Source organism: Eptesicus fuscus, chromosome 1 (genome assembly GCF_027574615.1).
Source record: "Eptesicus fuscus isolate TK198812 chromosome 1, DD_ASM_mEF_20220401, whole genome shotgun sequence".
NCBI lineage: Eukaryota > Metazoa > Chordata > Mammalia > Chiroptera > Vespertilionidae > Eptesicus > Eptesicus fuscus.
In genome coordinates this window covers 127,149,668-127,171,140 of record NC_072473.1, presented here as the reverse complement: position 1 = coordinate 127,171,140, position 21,473 = coordinate 127,149,668, and the positions used below count along the sequence as shown (strand labels likewise).

The 21,473-nt window shown below is 51.4% G+C and overlaps 1 protein-coding gene across 1 annotated transcript in view; it reads right to left on the bottom strand.

Moving 5' to 3' along the window:
- The window catches only part of FGD1 (FYVE, RhoGEF and PH domain containing 1), a 40,784-nt gene that overhangs the window by 4,115 nt on the left and 15,196 nt on the right, over window positions 1-21,473 (bottom strand). Inside the window, exons 2-14 of the mRNA XM_008158297.3 lie at window positions 16,587-16,760; window positions 16,161-16,338; window positions 15,591-16,029; window positions 13,752-13,841; window positions 12,917-13,065; window positions 9,726-9,882; window positions 9,481-9,619; window positions 7,587-7,645; window positions 7,331-7,477; window positions 6,540-6,632; window positions 6,308-6,387; window positions 888-918; window positions 320-421 (exon numbers count right to left, since the gene is read on the bottom strand). Coding sequence (XP_008156519.2) covers window positions 320-421; window positions 888-918; window positions 6,308-6,387; window positions 6,540-6,632; window positions 7,331-7,477; window positions 7,587-7,645; window positions 9,481-9,619; window positions 9,726-9,882; window positions 12,917-13,065; window positions 13,752-13,841; window positions 15,591-16,029; window positions 16,161-16,338; window positions 16,587-16,760 — 1,838 coding nt within the window. The remainder of the gene's footprint in view (window positions 1-319; window positions 422-887; window positions 919-6,307; window positions 6,388-6,539; window positions 6,633-7,330; window positions 7,478-7,586; window positions 7,646-9,480; window positions 9,620-9,725; window positions 9,883-12,916; window positions 13,066-13,751; window positions 13,842-15,590; window positions 16,030-16,160; window positions 16,339-16,586; window positions 16,761-21,473) is intronic.

Below are 21,473 nucleotides of genomic sequence, written 5' to 3'. Positions count from 1 at the left end.
ATACGAAATAAATTCCGGGAGATAGAGAATTAATATTGCTATACAGTTTCGTTAACTCCCGTGTTTCTGCTACTGTATTACATGTTACATGTATGCATGTTAAAGGCATTGCTGGAAAAAAAAAAAAAAAAAAGACCTGCTTTTGAGTCCCGGCTCTCTCCCTACCTTATTGTGCTACTGAACACAAGTCATTCCTACTCTCTGGGCCTCCATTTTCCCAGTGATCTCTGCGGCCCTACCAACAAGACTGTGCTTCCGGTCTCCCCAGGTAAGGTGGGACTTGGAGGCCCAGTCTAGAGGGAGGGGGCGGGACTCTTACTGGAGAGTTAGGGGGGGTGTCTTCATCTTCCCTGTTTGTTGAATTCAACAGTTTGAAGGTCTCCAGAGTCTGTTCATGCTTCAGAAGGGTGGAGTTGATGGCCTGGGGAGGAGGTGTAAGAAGTAGGCGGTCAGATCACCTCACAACCCGTCCATTTCCACCCGCACCTCACTTTCCTATGACCTAGCCCGAGGTCGGAAAAGTTGCGTTCCGGGCACAGCTCTGCCCCTTGCTGGGTGGCTGAGTTCTTGTATTTGTGAAATGAGGGCGGCGATCGGTGGCTGAAACACCTCAAAAGGCCTTCCTAGCCACTGTCTGGGCTTCATTACGCTTTTACAGGGCTTAACTCACGGGGCTCACACTCCCAGAGGAGGCAGGTCTCTAAAGGGAAGAATTGGTGAGTTTTTACCTCTGGACCTCAGTGAGCTTATCTGTAAAATGGGGATGGGCAAGTTTGTTGTCCAGGCTCATAGTGGTCAGATGTCAGTTTTAGGGGAGAGTTCACCAACCCCTTGGGAGCCTGTTCATACTCTTCCTGCCCCTACCACAAAGCCTTCTTGGATGTTACCTGGACCCAGTCTTTCTTCTCCTCCTCAGTCCTTGGGGGCAAAAAAAAAGAAAGATGTTGGGTTAGGCAGGCCAAGCAAAGGCGATCAGAGAGGTCAAGAGCAGATGTTCTGGAGTCAGACAGACCTGGGTTGGACCCTCGACTCCTTCACTTGTAACTCATGTGACCTTAGGCACACATCCTTTAACCTGTCTGAGCTATTTATCCAATAGTTACTAATACCTTCCAGACTCGGTGCTAGGGACTTGGGCCCCAGAGGAGACCCTACCCTCAAGGAGCTAGTGGCCTGCGGGGGTGGAGGGGGACTAGGGTGGGGGGGGGGAGACAAACAGGGACAATACAAGGGTATTAGTGCTGTGACAGGCTGAGGAGTCCGGAAGAGGAGACCCGCCCTTCTGCGGTTTGGGTGGGGGTTGCTAAGGAAGGGCTTCCCTTAAGGCGGTGCTGAGCTTCAGGTAGAGGGGTAAAGACGAGGTGTGTGTGACAGTAGGCATATACAAGAAACCATAAATCGTTCCCTCTTGCAGGAATGTCAAGTTTGAGACAGAAGAGCAGTTTCTTTTTCTTCACTTGGAAAACGGAGATGATCATTACTTAACTGAGGTGACACACGCCCAGCACAATCCCTGGTACACCAGATGCTCAATTAGCGTGGATTTCCCCCTCCCTTTGCCTTTCTTCCCTGACTCTCCTGTCTGCCCCGCAGTTTCCAAGGCTCTGCCCTGGTTGCAGCCCCATCATGTGCTCACTAGGACTCAGCCCAACTTCTTGGCTGATTCCCTCCTGGTCTCTTCTAATGATCTTCATATGCACACTCCAGACATCAAAAGTGCTCTTCTAGCCCTAGCCGGTTTGGCTCAGTGGACAGAGTGTTGGCCTGCAGACTGAAGGGTCCCGGGTTTGATTCTGGTCAGGGCACATGCTTGTGGGCTTGATCCCCAGTATGAGGCATGCAGGAGGCAGCTGATCAATGATTCCCTCTCATCATTGATGTTTCTATCTCTCTCTCCCTTTCTCTCTGAAATCAATTTAAAAAATTTAAGTGCTTTTCTAGTATGAAAGTGTGATTATATCTTTAAAACCATTTCATGAAAAATTAAGGATGTGAGCCGATATTTAGCTACAAGTATGTTCACTGCAATGCTGTTTATGCTAGTGAAAAAACTGGAAGTAGCCTGTCTCTGACAATAGGGAATCAGGTGTAAAAAAAAAAAAAAAAAAGGTACATCACTACTGAACACCGGCCAGGGCCAGCATTCTATTTTTGTTTAAAAATTATATGTGAGCCCTGGCCCGTGTGGCTCAGTGGTTGGAAGTTGTCTCTTGTACCGAAAAGTTGCCGGTTCAATTCCCAGTCGCGGCACATGCCCAGGTTTCTGGTTTGATCCCCAGTGGGGAACGTGCAAGAGGCAGCCAATTGATGTTTCTCTCTCACACATCAATGTTTCTCTCTCTCCCTTCCTTTCTCTCTAAACACCAATATAAATATTTAAAATATATACATATGTGACATGAGTATTTACATTTGTCAAAACTCATCAATGCATTTGACCCCCTTAAGGCATATGCTTTTTACTGTTTGAAAATTTTGCCTCAAGAGAAGGAGGATATCTAAAACAAATATTGCACTTTAGTTGATTATATGCACACCAAAGTCTTTAGGGGTGAGGTGTAGCAATGTCTACAAATGACTTTAAAATGCATTTTAAAAATCAGATGGATTGGTAGATGGATAAAAACATAGATTTGCAGAATCTATACAGTGGGCTTATAGGTGTTCACTGTACAATTCTTTAAACTTTTCCATATCTTGGAAATTTTTCATAGTAAAATACAGAAAGAAAACATTGTGTGCTTATATGTGTGTATGCATACACATACACACACACACGCACGCATGCACGCACACATATGTGAATAGAGGAAAGGCCTCAGAGGGGATCTGCCAACACAGCAGCATTGGTTCTCTCTAGGTGGTACAATTCTAGGGAATTTTACTTTATTCTGATTGTACTATTTTTAAATTCTTTTTTGCATATACACTGAGTGGCCAGGTTATTATGATCTCTGAACGCATAATAATCTGGCCACTCAGTGTATAGCCTATATAATAAAAGGCTAATATGCAAATTGTCCCCTCGACCAGGAGTTCGACCAGCAGGCAGGCTGCCCAACTGCCCATGTCCCCTCCCCTTGGCCAGGCTGGCCGGACCGCACCCATGCACGAATTCATGCACTGGGCCTCTAATACACACACACACACACACACACACACACACACACACACACACACAGAGTGGCCAGATTATTATGCGTTCAGAGGTCATAATAATCTGGCCACTTGGTGTATTTTCTAATTTCTTTGCAGTAGAAAAGATTGCTTTTGATTTCTAAGAGCCACAATAGTGTTTTTGGCAATGCACGCCGAAGTATATAGGGGTGAAGTGCCGGGTCTGTAATTTACTTTAAATGGTTTAAGTAAGCCCTAGCTGGTTTGGCTCAGTGGAGAGAGCATTGATTGGCTTGCGGACTGAAGGGTCCCAGGTTCGATTCCGGTCAAGGGTATGCACCTCTGTTGCAGGCTCCGCCCTGGTCAGGGTACATGCAGGAGACAACTAATTGATGTGTTTCTCTCACATCAATTTTTCTCTCTGTCTTTCCCTCTCTCTTCAATCAATGGAAAAATATCTTTGGGTGAGGATTAAAAAATAAATAAACAAACAAACAAATTAATAAATGGTTTACTAAGCCTGGCCAGCATGGCTCAGTGGTTGAGTGTCGACCTATTTGATTCCTGGTCAGGGCATATGCTTGGGTTTCGGGCTCGATCCCCAACAGGGGGCATGCAGGAGGCAACCGATCAATGATTCTCTCATCTTTGATGTTTCTATCTCACTCTCCCCTTCCCTTCCTCTCTGAAATAAGAAGAAAAAAAGAAATGATTCAGTAAAAGATAAATAAGGCAAAATGTCAATAGTTGTTGACTTCTAAGTCAGTGGTTCTAAACCCTTTTGCACACACTAATATCACCTGGGGAGCTGTTAAAACTGCCCATGTTCAGGCTACACCCCACACAAATTAAATCAGGGTCTCTGGGGGGCAGGGTGCCAAGCATCAGGTTTTTTAAAAGCCCCCCAGGTGAGGCTGTCACCAAGGTTGAGATTCGGTTGTCTAAATGGTGGGCATTATGGGTGTTTGTTGTATTTTGACTTTTCTCCATATTTGACATTTTTCATTAAAAAATATATTTTTAAGGGCAGGATTGCAAAGCAAACCCTCCATGCCTTCCTCCAGCCACTAGGAGGACACCCTGCACTGCTCAGTGCGCCCTTCTTTGCCTAGCTTTCCTCGGCAGCCCCCTCTCTCATCCCCAGTAGACTATACACCCTGCTGGGCCCCACACCTGCCCCCCCCCCCCCATACCAGTAGGCTTTGTTCTTCTTTTCCTGGCCGCAGGTCTCCAGGATGCTTTGTCTCCCAGAGCTTCAAACACCCTCTAGCCCACATTCCCCTCTCTCTCCTGCCTCTCAGCAGTCCCAGCAATGAGGGTTCTGACTCATTTCTCACTTCCTTGCAGTCTGTCAGAAACAGATCATCTAGCCATATGCATCCATTCTCTGGCCTCGACCATGACCTGGGTACCTATCACGTGGGCCCTCAGAAGGCAGCATGAGCTCCAATCCCAGCTCTGCTCCCTTTATAGCTGTGGGAGCTTGGGCCAGGTGCATAACTTCTGTGCCTCAGTTTTCTCATCTGTAAAATGGGGTAGATGGTAACAGTAGCTTCAAGGGTTGTTTTGTTTTTTTAAAAAACATATTTTTTACTGATTTCAGAGAGGAATGGAGAGGGAGAGAGAGCTAGAAACATCAATGATGAGAGAGGATCATTGATTGGCTGCCTCCTGCACCCAGGGCCGTGGTCGGCAAACTGCGGCTCACGAGCCACAAGCGGCTCTTTGGCCCCTTGAGTGTGGCTCTTCCACAAAATACCACGGCCTGGGCGAGTCTATTTTGAAGAAGTGACGTTAGAAGAAGTTTAAGTTTAAAAATTTGGCTCTGAAAAGAAATTTCAATCGTTGTCCTGTTGATATTTGGCTCTGTTGACTAATGAGTTTGCCGACCATGACCTCCTGGTTCAGAGGTCAACGCTCAACTACTGAGACACACCGGCCAGGCAAGGGGCTGTTTTAAGGATTGATTACACTTAAATTGTTGAAGCTAAAATTAAGTTAAAACAGTGCCTGGCATAAGAGCAAGTACGTTTTCATTAAATGTGAGCTACTGTTATAACCATCCAAGTAGAGGATAGATAAGAAAGAAGCCTCTTTGGACATTACTTTTAACTTTATTATTTAAATTTGTTTTCTTGTTTGAAAAATGTCAAAAGTCATGGACAACAGTGTGGGGATTGCTGGCGGGAGGGGAGTGGAGGGAGGTGGAAGAGGATATGGGGGCGGGGATAAATGGATGGATGGAGACTTGACTTGGGATGGTGAACAAACAACACAGGGTACAGATGATCTGTTGTGGAATTGTGTACCTGAAACCCCTATCATTTTAACCAGTGTCACCCCAATAAATTCAATAAAAAGGAAAAAAAAAGTTAAAAAAAAAAAGAAAAGTTTTGTCCTAGCTGGTTTGGCTCAGTGTAGATAGAGCATTGGCCTGCGGATTGAAGGGCCCTGGGTTCGATTCCAGTCAGGGCACATGTTTGGGTTTTGGGCTCGATCCCCAGTAGGGGGTGTGCAGGAGGCAGCCGATCAATGATTCTCTCATCATTGATGTTTCTATCTCTCCCTCCCTCTCCCTCTCTGAAATCAATAAAAATGTATTTTAAAAAATAAAATAAAATAATGAAAATTTCAAGCATACTGAAAAACACAGTATAGCACAAGTACATTAAATATCTACCCACTATATAGATGCAAAAATTTAAAATATTTTGCTATATTTGCTTCATTTTTATTATTGATATATATTTTATATATGTGTGTGTGTGTGTAAAAATGTGTGTATATGTATGTATTTTTGGTTGATAAATCATTTAAAAATAAATTACAGATATGATACGAACTCCTCAGCATGCATCATCAGAAAACAAGACCATTCTCTCATTCACTCTCTGAGGAAGTTAGCAGCAATTTCCCAAAAGCTCAATTCACATTTACATTTTCCCCATTGTCTTGCAAATATCTCTTAGGGCTGTTTTTCTCATGCCAGGGATCCAGCATTGCAGTTGGTATTTCTCTTGAATCTCTGAATCTACAATGAACTATTGGTGCTGTTTGTTATTCAAACCCCCCAGAAGAAGCAGCATCTTTGGGGAACATCTCTCCCCTGGGGAGGTAGCCTGTGGCGCATGGCCCTAGGCAGAGAACGCCTCAGCCTATCTGACGGGAAGGTACAGGCAAGGGCAGGTACCTGGCCTGGAGCTCCAGGGAGCGCTGCTTTCCTGACACCAGGAAGGTCCGAGGCAGATTGAGGTTGGAGCTTTCCTTTAGCTGAAATGGAGGGAGAAAGAGGCTTTGTGAGGTCTAGTGAATCCCTCATCCTTTGCACACAGACTAGGGGGGCAGAGTCAGCCGTCTCTGTTACAACCTCCCAGCACCAACCCCCCACTCCGGGTTCCCATTTCCCACGCCCTGGCACTCACCTCCATGCCGTCTACATCGATGCGTGCCCGCACGCTAAACTTCTGGCCAAGGAGCCGCAGCCTGGGCACGCAGTAGAGGAGGCGGTCATTGAACTAGGAAGGAAAACGCTTGGGCTGTATGTGTGCAGGACCCAGTAGAGCTGTGCCCAGCTCCCTTCTATCTTGTAGGACTCCCGAAGCTTTATTACTGGGGGTTCAAGGCAACAGAAGGAGACAATGGCCTAGACAGGACACAAAGGTCGCAAGGAGCCTTAGCCAGTTTGGCTCAGTGGGTAGACCAAAGGATCCCGGGTTCAATTCCGGTCAAGGGCATGGGTACTTTGGTTGCAGGCTCCTCCCTGGCCCATGCAGGAGGCAACCAATCAATGTATTTCTCTCACATCGATGTTTCTCTCTGTCTTTCCCTCCCCCTTCCACTCTCCCTAAAAATCAATGGAAAAATATCCTCGGGTAAGGATTAACAATAGATAGATAAATAGATAGATAGATAGACAGATAGATAGATAGATAGATAGATAGATAGATAGATAGATAGATAGATAAAACAAAGGTGGCAAGGAAAGAGTCTAGGCATGGGAGTCACTTCCTAGGTGAGTGACCTTGGGCCAGTCACTTCTCTCGGTCTTAGTTATATCATCTGTAAAGTAGAGGGAAAACCATTCCTAGTGTAGGTAGTGAAAGTGCAATGAGTCAAAGGAGGAAGGACTGACTAGCAGGAGGTACAGTCTTGAGTACCAGGTCAACATGTGTGGGGGGCCTGGCCCACCCGCAACCCCACACCTGGCACTTACTAATATGAGGTATCGGTCTTGAGTGGTCCCATTCTTGGCTGACAGCTTAAGGATGTGGCCTTCTTTGATGAGCTCCTTGGTGGGGCTGACAATGTCTTCCTCACCCCCCAGCAGCTCATATACTTTCAACAGCTTGTGCATTCGCTCCTGGCAAGAGACAGTGAGCAAAAGGCAGGGTTGGGGTGCTGGCCTCCCCTCCGATGTCGAGGAGCAAGCCCGCCAGGACAGAGACAGGGCAGGGCGAGAGGCCACTCACCATTTTGCGGATGGCAGCGTTAGAGTGCTCCGCGGCGGTGGCTATTAGTTCCAGAGACTCTGTGGGCAGAGTGGGAGGTCAGATGGAGGAAGGCCTAGCAGAGAAGAGGCTCTTGGGAGCTCCTTTGCTTCCTGAGTACCTCCTCCTGGCCTGCCTACACCCTCCCCATCCCAGAAAGCACCAGCCTCAAAGATGTCCATAGCAACATTACACAAAATCAGAAACCGTCTCAATGCAGAATCATAATACATGGAATAGCTGGTGGCCTATACAATGCAAGCTTAAGAAGATTATCATTACCATTAAAAATAACCACAATAGCCCGGCCAGCGTGGCTCAGTGGTTGAGTGTTGACCCATGAACCAGGAGGTCTCAGTTCGATTCCCAGTCAGGGCACACGCCCGGGTTTCAGGCTCGATCCCCAGTGGGGAGCGTGCAGGAGGCAGCTGATGAATGATTCTTTCTCATCATTGATTTTTTTTTCTCTCTCCCTTCCTCTCTGAAATCAATAAAATACATATTAAAAAAAGAAAATGGGGAGCTTGGTCTGGGGCAAGTTAGTCTGGGAGTTGAGATGGAAGGTCAGCCTTGGAGCTTGGCATAAGTAGCTTAATTTGGGGGACTTGAGCTAGGGAGAGGAGAGTCTGAGTCTCTGTCTGGAGCTCAGTCTGGGTAGCTCAGTCTCAGGGTTCTCTCTGGGGTTCACACTGGGGAACTCTAGGAATCCAGTCTGCGGCCTCAGTGGTCTCCGTCTGTGGGATGGATCTTGAGTGATGTCAGTCTTTTGGGCTCAGTCTGAGGGGCAGGAAATGGAGAGATTCATCTAGGGTGCTCAGTTTGGCCATACCCTTCTATAGAATGGTGAACAAGGAGACCAGACTGGGAGAAAGCTGGGGAGACTCCGGGGAGCCCTTTTGGGGGTGTGGCCCTGGGGCTGGGTCTCCTACTGGAGGAATCAGAATGAAACACTTGCTGTGGGGCCCCGATCAGACTCGGAGGCTGTTTGGGGAGGTTCATTCTGGGCGGGGGCTCGCAGACAGGGAGTGGAGCTCTAACTGTGGAGGATGGACAATCCGACAAATCTCAGCTCAGCTGTGGAGGCCGACCTGCGGGTCAGTCTGGACCAGGGGTCCTCAAACTTTGTAAACAGGGGGCCAGTTCACTGTCCCTCAGACCGTTGGAGGGCCGGACTATAGTTTTAAAAAAAAACTATGAACAAATTCCTATGTACACTGCACATATCTTATTTTGAAGTAAAAAAACAAAATGGCAAAAACACCCGCATGTGGCACGCGGGCCGTAGTTTGAGGACGCCTGGTCTGGACTCTCAGCCTAGTGGCTCAGTGCCTTTGGACTTGGACAACTTCCTTTGAGGACAAGTCTAGGGGTCAGCCTTGGGGTCTTGGCCTAGGAAACAGGTGTCTGCCTTTAGGGCAGGGGTCCTCAAACTTTTTAAACAGGGGGCCAGTCCACTGTCCCTCAGACCGCTGGAGGGCCGGACTATAGTTTAAAAAAAACTATGAACAAATTCCTATGCACACTGCACCTATCTTATTTTGAAGTAAAAAAAACAAAACAGCAAAAACACCCGCATGTGGCCCGCGGGCCGTAGTTTGAGGACGCCTGCTGTAGGGGATCATTCTGGGCATGCGCCTCCAACTCTGGCATTCCAGGTGGGAACTTCAGACTGGGGGACTCCCGAATGGTCTGTGTGTGGCCCCAGGCAGAGTTCTCAACCTGGAGGTTCACCCTGGGGTCTCACTCCAGAGCCTCCAGGTGGGCCTTTTGGCTTAGAGATCCCATTCTGGGATTTCAACTGTGTGGCAAAGGAAGGCTGGCCGGTGAATGAGGTCTCGGCAGGGGGGCTGGGCCCGGGGGGGGGGGGTGCACTCACTTTGGGCATCCTTGCTGTCCGGGGAGCCATGGGGCAGCTTTAGAAGGTAGTCCTTGAGGAGCAGCTCGTAGCGGGGGATGCGCTGCACGGGCTCCAGCATGTGGTGCTGCAGCGTCAGGTTGCCACAGGCTTCCTCCTTCTGTGATGGGCAGAGGCCCGGGGGCTCAGGACTGGCCACAGACACCCCACCCCGGGCCCCCGCAGACCTCTCCTCCCGTCTGCCCCATCCCTCTTGGCCGCGTTACCTGCACCTCGTGGATGATCACTTTAAACTGGGTGGAGCGCTCTGTCCAGGTGTTGACCAGCTCCACGGCCCGGTCGAAGTTTTTCACATACTCGCCGTACATCTTGAGGAAGGGCGCCAGCTTCTGCAGGATGTCTCCGATGCGCGGGTAGCGGTCCCTGGGATGGAGGCAGGGGCTGACATGGTCCTGTTGATCCTTGTCCCCAGCCACCCCCGCTGTCCCCTACCAGCCCCAGGCAGAGACCCATGGGGTCTCTTGGTCCTGGACATCTACTTCTCAGCCAGTCTGCTCCTTTGTTGTTGTTGTTGTTGTTTTAATATATTTTTGTTGATTTCAGAGAGGAAGAGAGTGAGAGAGAGATAAAACCATCAATGATGAGAGAGAATCATCGCTCGCTGCCTCCTGCACGCTGCACACTGGGGATCGAGCCCACAACCCCGGTATGTGCCCTGACCGGGAATCGAACCGTGGCCTCCTGGATCACCTGGATCATAGGTCGACATTCAACCACTGAGCCACGCCAGCCAGGCAAGTCTGCTCCTTTGGAAGTTCTGCTTCTGTTATCAGCCAGTTAGGCTAAGAGACTCAGCTTGATGTGAGACTTTGGCCTGGGCTGCCACCTACCCCAATGCTGCCCTGCGCAATACCAGGAGTGACATGTCCTGGATACCTGCCCTGACCTCACTGCAAGAGCCACTTCATACACTGATCATTATTTTTTTTTAAATATATTTTTATTGATTTCAGAGAGGGAGGGAGAGGGAGAGAGATAGACACATCAGTGATGAGAGAGAATCATTGATTGGCTGCCTCCTGCATGCCCCCCACTGGCTGGGGGCCATATACTAATTATTGATTCTGCACCCAGTCTTGTGCTGGGTGATTCTGGGGATATAAATGAGTCAAACTTAGTGGAGCCCCAAGAGGGGAACGGTCTAGTAGGGAAGGCAAAGTGAGCAGGCCTGGTCGCACTCCTCAGGAGTCTCAATCAGCTAGGCCAGTGGTCGGCAAACTCATTAGTCCACAGAGCCAAATATCAACAGGACAACGATTGAAATTTCTTTTGAGAGCCACATTTTTTAAACTTAAACTTCTTCTAATGCCACTTCTTCAACATAGACTCGCCCAGGCCGTGGTATTTGGTGGAAGAGCCACACTCCAGGGGCCAAAGAGCCGCAGGTGGCTCGTGAGCCGCAGTTTGCCGACCACGGAGCTAGGGGACACACAGGATGATGACTGGTCCAGCCTTCAAGGGTCACAGCCAGTTGGGGAAATGTAGGAACTGGCTTCAGCCAGCTCTCTTTGGTCCCTGTCTGATGAGGGGGACATATTTTATCCTGCGGTTGTGGGGAGTGTAGAGATGATTTTAAACAGAAAGTGACATGGTCTGATTTTCCTTCAGAAAGACCATTATGGCAAGTGGTGTAGACTCCAGAGCAGGGGTGCGGAAATCATTTGGTCTGGCCCTGCCAAGGCATTAATTAAATATTTGACCAAATATAGCAGGTGAATTTTTTTGTTTTTTGTTGTTGTTTTTACTCCTCACTCGAGGATACTTTTCCATTGATTTTTTTTTTTTTTTTTAGAGTAGAAGAGAAAGGGAAAGACAGAGAGAGAAACATCGATGTGAGAGAAACACACCGATTGGTTGCTTCCTGCATGCACCCTGACCAGGGCCTGGGCCTGGGAAGAGCCTGCCATGGAGGCATGTGCCCTTGACCAGAATCGAACCCGGGACCCTTAGGTCTGCGGGCTCTATCCACTGGGCCAAACCAGCTAGGGTGTAGCAGGCTAATTTTTTTGTTGTGGTGGTTAGTCTTCACCCAAGGATATATTTTTTTTCATTGATTTTTAGAAAGAGTGGAAGGCAGGAGGAGAGACAGAGAGAGAGGAACATCTGGTGTGAGAGAGACACTTTGATTGGTTGTCTCCCGCTCACGCCCTGACCAGGGCTGGGGATCGAGCCTATAGCAGGCTAATTTTTAAGTTGATAATTTTGTTTGGCCCGCAAATGATGTGATAAACATCCAAATGGCCCTTGGCAGAAAAAAAAGGTTCCCCACCCCTGATCTAAAGGATGGATTGGAAGAGGAGAGCCTGGAGGTTGGGAGATTGTCTATCACCCCTGCCCTCCCACCTCAGGCCTCAGCTTAGGCCTCACCTCCTCCCTGGACCCTTCCCTAACCCCTCCCCACTAGGCTTGGTTTAGTTCGTTTGTCTGGATTCCCACAGCCTCCCATTCTGAGCTCTGTCATAGCACCGGTGAAAAATATCAACAGCTCACATTCATTGAGCACTTATTATATACCAGGTACTGTTCCCTACATGAATGAGGTAATTTAATTCGTAAAGCAACCTTACAAGTGAGCCTACTCTTACTACTTTTATTCCACAGAGAGGAAACTGAACCACAGTAATTTAAGAAACTTAACGTCACAAATCTACATATGACAGAGCTAGAATTTGAACCCAGCCCATTTGGCTCTTAACCTCATACTTTTAAGGGCTTTGCTATCCTATATAATAAAAGCCTAATATGCTAAGTGTCCAGTTGTCCTGTCGGCCGTTCAACCAATCAAACCATAATATGCTAATGATATGCTAAGGCAGCTCAACCGCTCACTATGGCGTGCACTGACCATCAGGGGGCAGACAGTCAACCGGTCAACCAGTTACTATGATGTGCATTGACCACCAGGTGGTAGATGCTCTGACTGGTAGGTTAGCTTGCTGCTGGGGTCTGGCTGATTGGGACTGAGCGAGATGGGCTGGGCACACCCTGGAGCCCTCCTGCAGTCCCTCCCAGGCTGGCCAACCTCCTGTGTCTCTCCCTTGCCCCGATTGTGCACTGGTGGGGTCCCTCAGCCTGGCCTGCACCCTCTCGCAATCCAGGACCCCTCAGGGGATGTCAGAGAGCTGGTTTCAGCCCAATCCCGCAGGACAGGCTGAGGGACCCCACTGGTGCACGAATTCGTGCACTGGACCTCTAGTTCTGTTATAATTTTCTGAGTCCTGAACTGTGTTTCCTATTAGTCTGGGAGGGCCTAGAAGGCAGAGCTTGGGCCTAATTCTTTCTGTGACAGGTGGTAAGTACAGAGGGCAGGCAGCAATGAACTCTGTGCACACATCTGGCCTGAGTCTCAACAGGCAAGTCGACAGGAGGACGGAAGCCTAGATCTGGGGCCCCTCACCATTCTTCCATGCGCTTCTCTAGCTCAGGCAGCAGGAATTGCTGGTGGAAGCAATAGATGGAGCAGATGTTAGAGAAGATGCCGTGGACAACATCGGCCGGGAAGGAACTGCGGTTCCGCGCTTCTTCCAGCAGCCGGGCACAGAACACCTGTGGGGCAGGGCAGGAGGCTGAGCCCAGCTGGGCCTGGGGTTTGGCTAGGGAAGGGGCGGCTTGCAGGTGAGGGCAGTGTTTGTGGGTAGCGCTGTGGACCTTTGGGATCAGCATGGTCTTGAGACCGAGGAGAGAGGGAATGGCGTTAGGTTTCCATGTGGGGTTGGATTTCAGGTGGTCAAGGTTAGGACCTGGAGGTAGGCACTGGAATAATGAAAAGTCAGAATCAGGGTCAAGGTCAGAATTAGATTCAGGGTCAGAGAGAAGGTTGGAAATAGATCTGTTCATTTAGCAAATATTTTTGAGTGCCTACTGTGTGCCAGGCAGTGAAGAAAGCAGTTAAAAGTCCCTGCCCTTTGTGATTCTGGAGGATTTGGGGGTCAGGGTTAGAATGAGGTTCAGAGTCTGGTTTACAGCCAGGGGTCAATTCAGGATCTGGGTCAGAGTTGCAGTTAGGGCTGGTATACCCACCCAGGGTTAGGGATGAGGGTTGGTATAAAAATCAAGCTTGGGGTCATAATCAAAGCAGATTGAGGGACAGGATGGGGGTCAAGGTCAGAGAGGAACCTTACCACCTCTATATTCTAGCCCAAATGGAAGGGTTGAGCTCAGGTCCTATCACTTCCTCCTGGGCATCCATCTACCAGATCCCAGGGCCCCGGGACCCCCGAGGGGCTATTTACCTGATCCAGGAGGTGGAGCCTGGAAACGTAGGCCTTCTCGGTTTGCAGGAGCTCATTGGCAATGTGGAACACCTTCTGCTGCACGGTCAGCTGGAAAGGAGAAGAGCAACCTGACCCACAGTCTTGTACTCTAACCTTTACCCAAGCCCCCAGAATTCTCAGAATAGCTCAAAGGCTAGTCTAAGTCTAATGCCAGAGATAACCCGAAATCCCATTTCTAGACCTTTAAGCCCCCTAGCTTCATCTCTGACTCTCCAATGTATCATAAAAAAGCCACCCCTTGCCCAGCTGGCGTGGCTCAGTGGTTGCGCATCGACCTATGAACTAAGAGGTCACGGTTCAATTCCTGGTCAGGGCACATGCCCAGGTTGCAGGCTCGATCCCCAGTAGGGAGCGTGCAGGAGGCAGCCGATCAAAGATTCTCTCTCATCATTGATGTTTCTACCTCTCCCTCTCCCTTCCTCTCTGAAATCAATAAAAATATATTTTTAAAAAGCCACCCCTCAATCCAGATGCCATGCACTCCTTCACTAGGCCACTCATTCACCCAGCGATCGGCTCTCTCCATTCATTTACACAGTGCAGTGGTTGGGCCTGTGGGTCAGGAAGTCAGACTTCCCGGGTTCAAATCCTAGCTCTGCCACTCATTAGCTTACATAAATTGTGTAACTGCTTTGTATTTAAGTGTCGTTATCTACATATACAGCTAATAATAGCACCTACGTCCATTTGTAATCGAGACAAACGATTGCATACAAGTGAAACAGAGCAGACTGCGGATTAAGTAGTCTATAAATGTTAGTATTTATTCACCCACTCAGTTCACTGTCAGCAAAGTCTTGCTGAGTACCTGGCGTGGGAGGAAAACACAGAAGTCTAAAAATGTATAAAACGCATTGCCTGTTGGCCCAGTTTCCTATTCACTGGACATATATTTGGGGAGTCCCTGGCCTCAGCTCCCACATTTGAGCTGGGTTCTGGTGGAGCAGGCATCCTTGGCCATGACCCAGCTTCTGGCTGCGGCCTAAGGATGCCTTTGGAAGCAGTATTAGCCTGCCAGGGCCCAGAAAGAGGTTCCTGTGGCTGAGAGCCCTCGTCCCCAAAGCCTCGGGTCCCTGGGGCACACCAGCCCCTGTGCCCCTCCGGAAGCCAGCTGTGGAGAAGTCCCTTTGAACGTGAGAGGCTTTCCATTTTTACAAATAAAGAAACTGAGGCTCGTGGTGGGAGAGCCGACACTTGCCCAACATCCCATAGCTGTTAAGTCATGGGATTTTCGAGCTAGAACAAGACTCTGAAGGTCCCCAACTAGGATGGCCATCTTCAAGATGGAAAAACTGAGGCCTAGCCCAGCCGGTGTGGCTCAGTGGTTGAGCATCGACCTATGAACCAGGAGGTCACGGTTCGATTCCCGGTCAGGGCACATGCCCAGGTTGTGGGCTCGATCCCCAGTGTGGGGCGTGCAGGAGGCAGCCGATCCATGATTCTCTCTCATTGATGTTTCTCTCCCTCTCCCTCTCCCTTTCTCTCTGAAATCAATAAAAATATTAAAAGAAAAAAAGGAAAACGGAGGCCCTGTTCTAGTGTTTCTCCAATGAGGGCAGAACCATTTTCCAAGTGGGCATTTGGAACTGTGCAGGGTCAGGCTGGTAGTCACAGTGGTGGCGGGGCGGGGTGTTGCTACTCCTAGTTAGTACCAGGGAACTAACTAGGAGTAGCAACATCCAAAGTGAAAGCACACTCTCTTTGGAGAAGTACTGAGCCAGAGAAAGAACCCAGTGGCCCAGCCAGGCTCCTGGTCCCTCCCCCTGGTCCTGCCACTCAGCGAACACGGGTCAGTACCTCCACGGACTCCTGTCTCTCCATCAGGGGCACTGGGATTTCTCTGTCCTTCTCCTCCTCCTCCTCCTCGTCCTCCTCCTCCAGGTCGCTATCCACCTCCTGAGAGCTGGGCCGGTGGGGGTCAGCCAAGGCCACGGTGACACTGGCCAGGGCAGGGGGCCCGGGGCAGAGGCTGTGGCTGGGGGGCCCGTCATCGCTGACGAAGCAGGTCTCCTCGCTGTTGGACGGTGAGCTGATGCTGTCAATGCCGCTGTCCCGGTTGGGGACCTTCTCGCCATCCCGGGGCCCAGGAGCCAGCAGGAAGAGGCAGCGGGAGGCCTCGCCCTCGGGGAGCTGGGGCACCGGAGGCTGCGGGGGTGGCTGTGGCAGCATGGCTGGCTCTGTGGGACCTGGGCTGGGGCCAGGGGCTGGCCTGTCCGAGGCGACAATCACAGGCTCCCTGAGGCGGGTGGTGGACACACATGGAGGCGCGTGTGAGCTTGACTGCGAGGCCTGTCCTACGACCGCCCTGCCTACCCCGGGCCCCCCTCCCCCTCCCCCCCTAGAGGGTCCCCCAGGCACCACACTCACCTTTCAAACTTCTCGATCAGTGAGGATACGGCTGCGGAACTGGGGCTGGCCTCTGCCCTGGGAGCCAGGCCCTTGGCCACTCGGGGGTCGGCAGGCAGCGGGCGCGATGGTGGAGGGGGGATGGGCTCGGGGGGAGGGGGCATCCGGGGCATCTGCAGGTAGCTGGGCTTTGGGGGGACTGGATGACAGGGGACAAAGAGAGGAGATCCCAATGTGCTGGGTTTGGATGGGGCTGTCACAGCCAGGCCACAAGCCCTGGGGTGAGATGGCAGTGCGTGCGCATTAGCGCCAAGTCACAAGCCTCTGCCCCGAGTCCACAGTGCTCGCCGTTCCCCTCACACGCCTCTCCTCTGCCCCTGGCCAGCCTGTCCCTTCCTCCGTCCCCTGCCCTGGGCCATTGCCCTGCCACTCTCTGGAACAACTTACCCTGTGGCTTTGGGCCTGGTGCCCGCTTCAGTGGCGAAGGACGCTGGCTGGGGGTTTCGGTGGGGGGGCCAGGGTCTGAGCGAAGCCGCTGGGGACCTTCCGGATGAGGCTCAATGCTCTGGCCAGGGTCAAGGGACAAACTTTTCACCAGGATCCGGTTTCCCTGGTGCAGCCCTGCGGGAAGGGAGAGACTGGGTGTGAAGCAACTGCCGTTACTGCAGAGGGGGGCTGGGGAGGAGCACCTCTTTAGCAGGTGTGTGGGGTGTCAGGTTTCCCCGCGCCCCTCTCTTGGCCACACTGCCTTCCCCGGGAAGCCCCTGTCCCGGCCCTCAGCCGGGGAGCCGGGCCCAGAGCTGGGGCTGGGGGTTTTCATCACTGGAGAAGACCTTTGGCAGCAGGATAAGGGTTCTCTGTGATCAATACATTGATTCCTTGCATGTCATTATTTACTTGGGAGTTTACCCAGGTGGGGGTGGGAGCGAGCACCCTATAGTTTGCTTGGTTGTAGGCCTGGTTTATATGACCGAAGTGGGTACATTGGGCCCAAATCATTCTCTTTTTTTTTTGTTAATCCTCACCCAAGGATATATATTTTTTAATATATTGTATTGATTTTTTTACAGAGAGGAAGAGAGAGAGATAGTTAGAAACATCGATGAGAGAGAGAAACATGGATCAGCTGCCTCCTGCACACCCCCCACTGGGGATGTGCCCGCAACCAAGGTACATGCCCTTGACCGGAATCGAACCTGGGACCCTTCAGTCCGCAGGCCGACGCTCTATCCATGGAGCCAAACCGGTTAGGGCAGGATACTTTTTCCCATTGACTTTTAGAGAGAGTGGAAGGGAGGGGGAGAGACAGAGAAACATCGATGTGAGAGAGACACATCGATCGGTGGCCTCCCACACGCCCCTGGACCAGGGCTGGGGATTGAGTTTGCAACTGAAGTACATGCCCTTGACTGGAACTGAACCCGGGACTCTTTGGTCCGCTGAGCCAAAGCTACTAACTAGGGCTGAGCATAAACCATCCTTAACCCTTCTTAAGATCCTGCGGACTTCCTTGCCGACAACTTTATATAGCTGAGTGTCTGGCAAATGATAAGATTGTATTTCATGAGCAAAAGTTTTGCTTCTTTAAATCCCAGATTCTCACTAATCTGCACTACTTTCCTCCACTTACACACACACTCAGCACCCAGAGTTCGGGTCACGTGACCAGCTTTAAGACAGTAACGCATTCAGAAAATGGGAGGCCTTTTTGTCCTGTCCCTCTTGCCTCGAGGTAGGCTCCCTAAACCCACCTCATGGTCACACTTGGCAGAGAAGATTTGGTCTGCCTGGTATCAAGGGAGCCCCTAGAGATGACACGCCCTCAGGGAAGGAATGTGTGTGTGGGGGGGTCTCAGATGATCCAGAAGTGAGTGGAGGCCGGAGCAGAGAGGGCAAGGCTGGATGGCAGGCTGAGGGTCCGGGTGACCATCCTATGGGCAGAAGGGTTTGAGGACAAGACAGCGGCAAAGAGCTACCACCCAATAGAGCATCGGCCTGCGGACTGAAGGGCCCCGGGTTCGATTCCAGTCAGGGCACATGCCCCGGTTGTGGGCTTGATCCCCAGTGGGGGGTGTGCAGGAGGCAGCCGATAACGATTCTCTCTCATCATTGATGTTTCTATCTCTCTCTCCCTCTCCTTTCCTCTCTGAAACCAATAAAAAAAATTTTTTTTTTAAAAAAAAAGAGCTACCACCCACACACGGTGTCAGCGTGTCTATGCCACAGCCATGTGGCCTCTCACGGACATGGAGGGTCTGTTACCCTGTGTCACACCATCTCAGTCACCAATGGGTCCACCCTGTCCCGGAGACACACGTGTTTTTTCTGCATCACATGACTGCAGAGCCACATAAATTCAAAGGTCCAATCACCTGCCATCACGCTCCTGAAAACCCGGTCGTATACAGCCACAAAGACCCCCAGTCACAGTGTCGCCTAGGATCACGCAGTCACACAGTCACCCAACCATTCTTCATCATATACCTGTGCATGTACTCCTCAAACATGGCTCCACTGAGTCTCGAACATACGCAGTGTCACTTACACCGTGTTTCACAACTGCAGGGCCGCAGTATCACGTGGTAACATGATGTCCCAGAGACAACAGTCACCCAGGGCCATTATCCCGTGTGAGACACAACCTCAGCACAGTCACACACTGCCACGTGCCCAGAAACACAAAGACACACACATGTAGCAGAACTTACTAGGTCATACACATGAAACAAGCATGTCCCTGATGCGCCCGGCTCTTAGGGGCTCACCACACACACACACACACACACACACCCACACACACACACTTGCCTCCTGGTCTAATGGGTCATGGGGCCTGTGTTACAGAAACACAGCTAGACACACCCAGAGACAGCCTACAGCAGGGGTCCTCAAACTACGGCCCGCGGGCCACATGCGGCCCGCCGAAGACATTTATCCGGCCCGCCGGGTGTTTTTGCCGCCGCTGCCTGTCCTGCTTAGCAGCCGACTTAGCAGTGTGCATAGGAATTTGTTCATAGTTTTTTGTTTTTTTTAAACTATAGTCCGGCCCTCCAACGGTCTGAGGGACAGTGAACTGGCCCCCTGTTTAAAAAGTTTGAGGACCCCTGGCCTACAGGGTCACACTGGCATAAGAGTCCCAGGCAATTTTAGGTCTCCCGGTCCTGGAGGGAAGGGCTGGCCCAACCCCCAGGGTTCCAGCGGCTTCCCGGACTCCCTGACACCGCCCTGGCCACAGTCCAGCCAGATAGGCCCCAGGGGACTGAGGCCACGGTGGCCTCCTAGTCCTGAGGGAACCTGGCGCCCCAGGGCCCAGACTGAGCCCCCCCGCCCCCACCCTGTACCTGGTTTTGGGTGCCGTTTCCTCACTTCCTTTCCCACCTGGGCAGGCAGGGCCCTGGCTGGGAGGGGGGAGGCGCTCCTCTAGCTCAGCTGGGCTGCTCACCCTGCCCTGCTCAGCACATCCCGGCCTGGTCCTGCCCTGCCCTCCCCCTGGGTGTGGGGTTGAGGAGGATGAATCACCTGGAGGGTGGCACACGCAGAGACACAGTTCGAGAAACACATGGCCAGAGAAAGTGAGAGACACAGACAGGAGCTGCTAACAGGGCCAGGGATCCAGAGAGTAAAGCCGGCCGCTCCGCCACGCAGAGACCCCGATCGGAGGTTCACATGTAGGTGCCGGGGTCCCAGGTGCCCCTTGTCTGCCTCCTCTGGCCTGGAGGACGCGGCCCTGACTCCACCTCAAAGCTGGCAGGCCTCCCTGGGCAAGTCCTCCGCCCCCCCCCCCCCCCAACTCTGCACAGGGCAGCGGGGCCCCGGCCGGGGCTCCTCTCCCTTTGCTCCACTGCCTGTCCTGGGGGATAGGCTGGCCACACCAAGGCGCAGATGTGGCCCAGCCTCTCCTTCTTCTCGGCCCCTGAGCAGGCAGCCCTGCAGAATGGGAAGCTGAATGAAATTCAGCTGGTCTGGGGCCTCTTGGATCCCCAGGTGAAGAGGGGCAGGGATTTTCAGCCCAGGTTCTAATGAGGAGATGAAGACAGAGAGAGGGGAAATGAGCCATGGGCCGTGTTGCTCAGTGGTTAGAGCATTGACCCCCCGCCCCACCCCCACACACACACACACACACAGAAGTGTTGTAGGTTTGTGCCCAGCCCCCGTCAGGGTGCATGCAAGAGGCAACCAATTGATGTGTCTCTCACATTGATGTGGCTCCCTCTTCCTCTCTCCCTCCCTTCTACTCTCTGCACAGATTAATGGGAAAAATATCCTCCGGCGGGCTGGTGTGCTCAGTGGTGAGAGCATCAGCCCATGCACCAGAGTCTCAGGTTCGATTCCCAGACAAGGGAACTTACCTGGGTTGCAAGTTCTATAGATCCCATCCAGGGGTCTCTCTCACATCGATGTTGCTCTCTGTCTCTCTCTCTGTCTCTCTGTCTCTCTCTCTCTCTCCATCCTCCTTCCCTCCCTTCCACTCTCTCTAAAAAAAAAGTTAATTAACTAACTAAATAAATAAATGTCAATAGAAACAATATCCTTGGGTGAAGATTAACACCCCCCCCCCAAAAAAAAAAACAAAAAACGAGGGGCAATGATTTGCCCAAGATCACAGAGCAAGTCCATGCAGACTTCCCACGGACTGGTCCTGGACTGGACTCCTTCCTGAAGCATGCTCTCTCAGGTGAGGCTGGAGAAGAGGGGAGCCAGGGGGAGCGGGGGTGTACCTCGGTGCTTCAGAGACAGGTGAGCTGCAGTGTTGCTAGGGGGAGCCACACCCCCAAACCCACCCATATGGAGATGGAACCATGGGGTTCCAGTTCAGGAGGCTCAGCCTGGACAAGAACCAGGCAAGGCTCCAGTTCAGTGCTCCCCGCCCTGACCCTCTGCCTACATGTCTCCCTGTCCCCCGTTTTCCCTCAGTGGCCCCTTGGCCCCAGGTCTTGCCACTTACCTGCTCAAGAACCTTCTGTGGCTCCCGTGGGGCAAACAGGAACTGCTCAGCTAGGCCTCGGCGGCCCCTCATGACCCGCTGGGCTTTCTGGCTTCCCCTGGGTTCATTTAATCCCCTACATATTTCTGAGCTCTGCTCTGAGCCTGGTGGACACGGAACTGGAGGATATAAAAATCCCATCCGTGCTTATGGGAGCTCCCTCGAGGCCCTCCCCTTCCGAGATACCACAGCCCTGCCCACTGCCCCATCCCCTCCCCGCCCAGCTCCGGCCTGCACTGCTTTTCTCTGGCCTGTTTTTGTACTTTTCTTCCCCTTTCTGTCTTCCATTTTATTTTATTTTATTCAAAAAAGAAGTGTTGTTGTTGTTGTGATTCCTCACCCGAGGATAT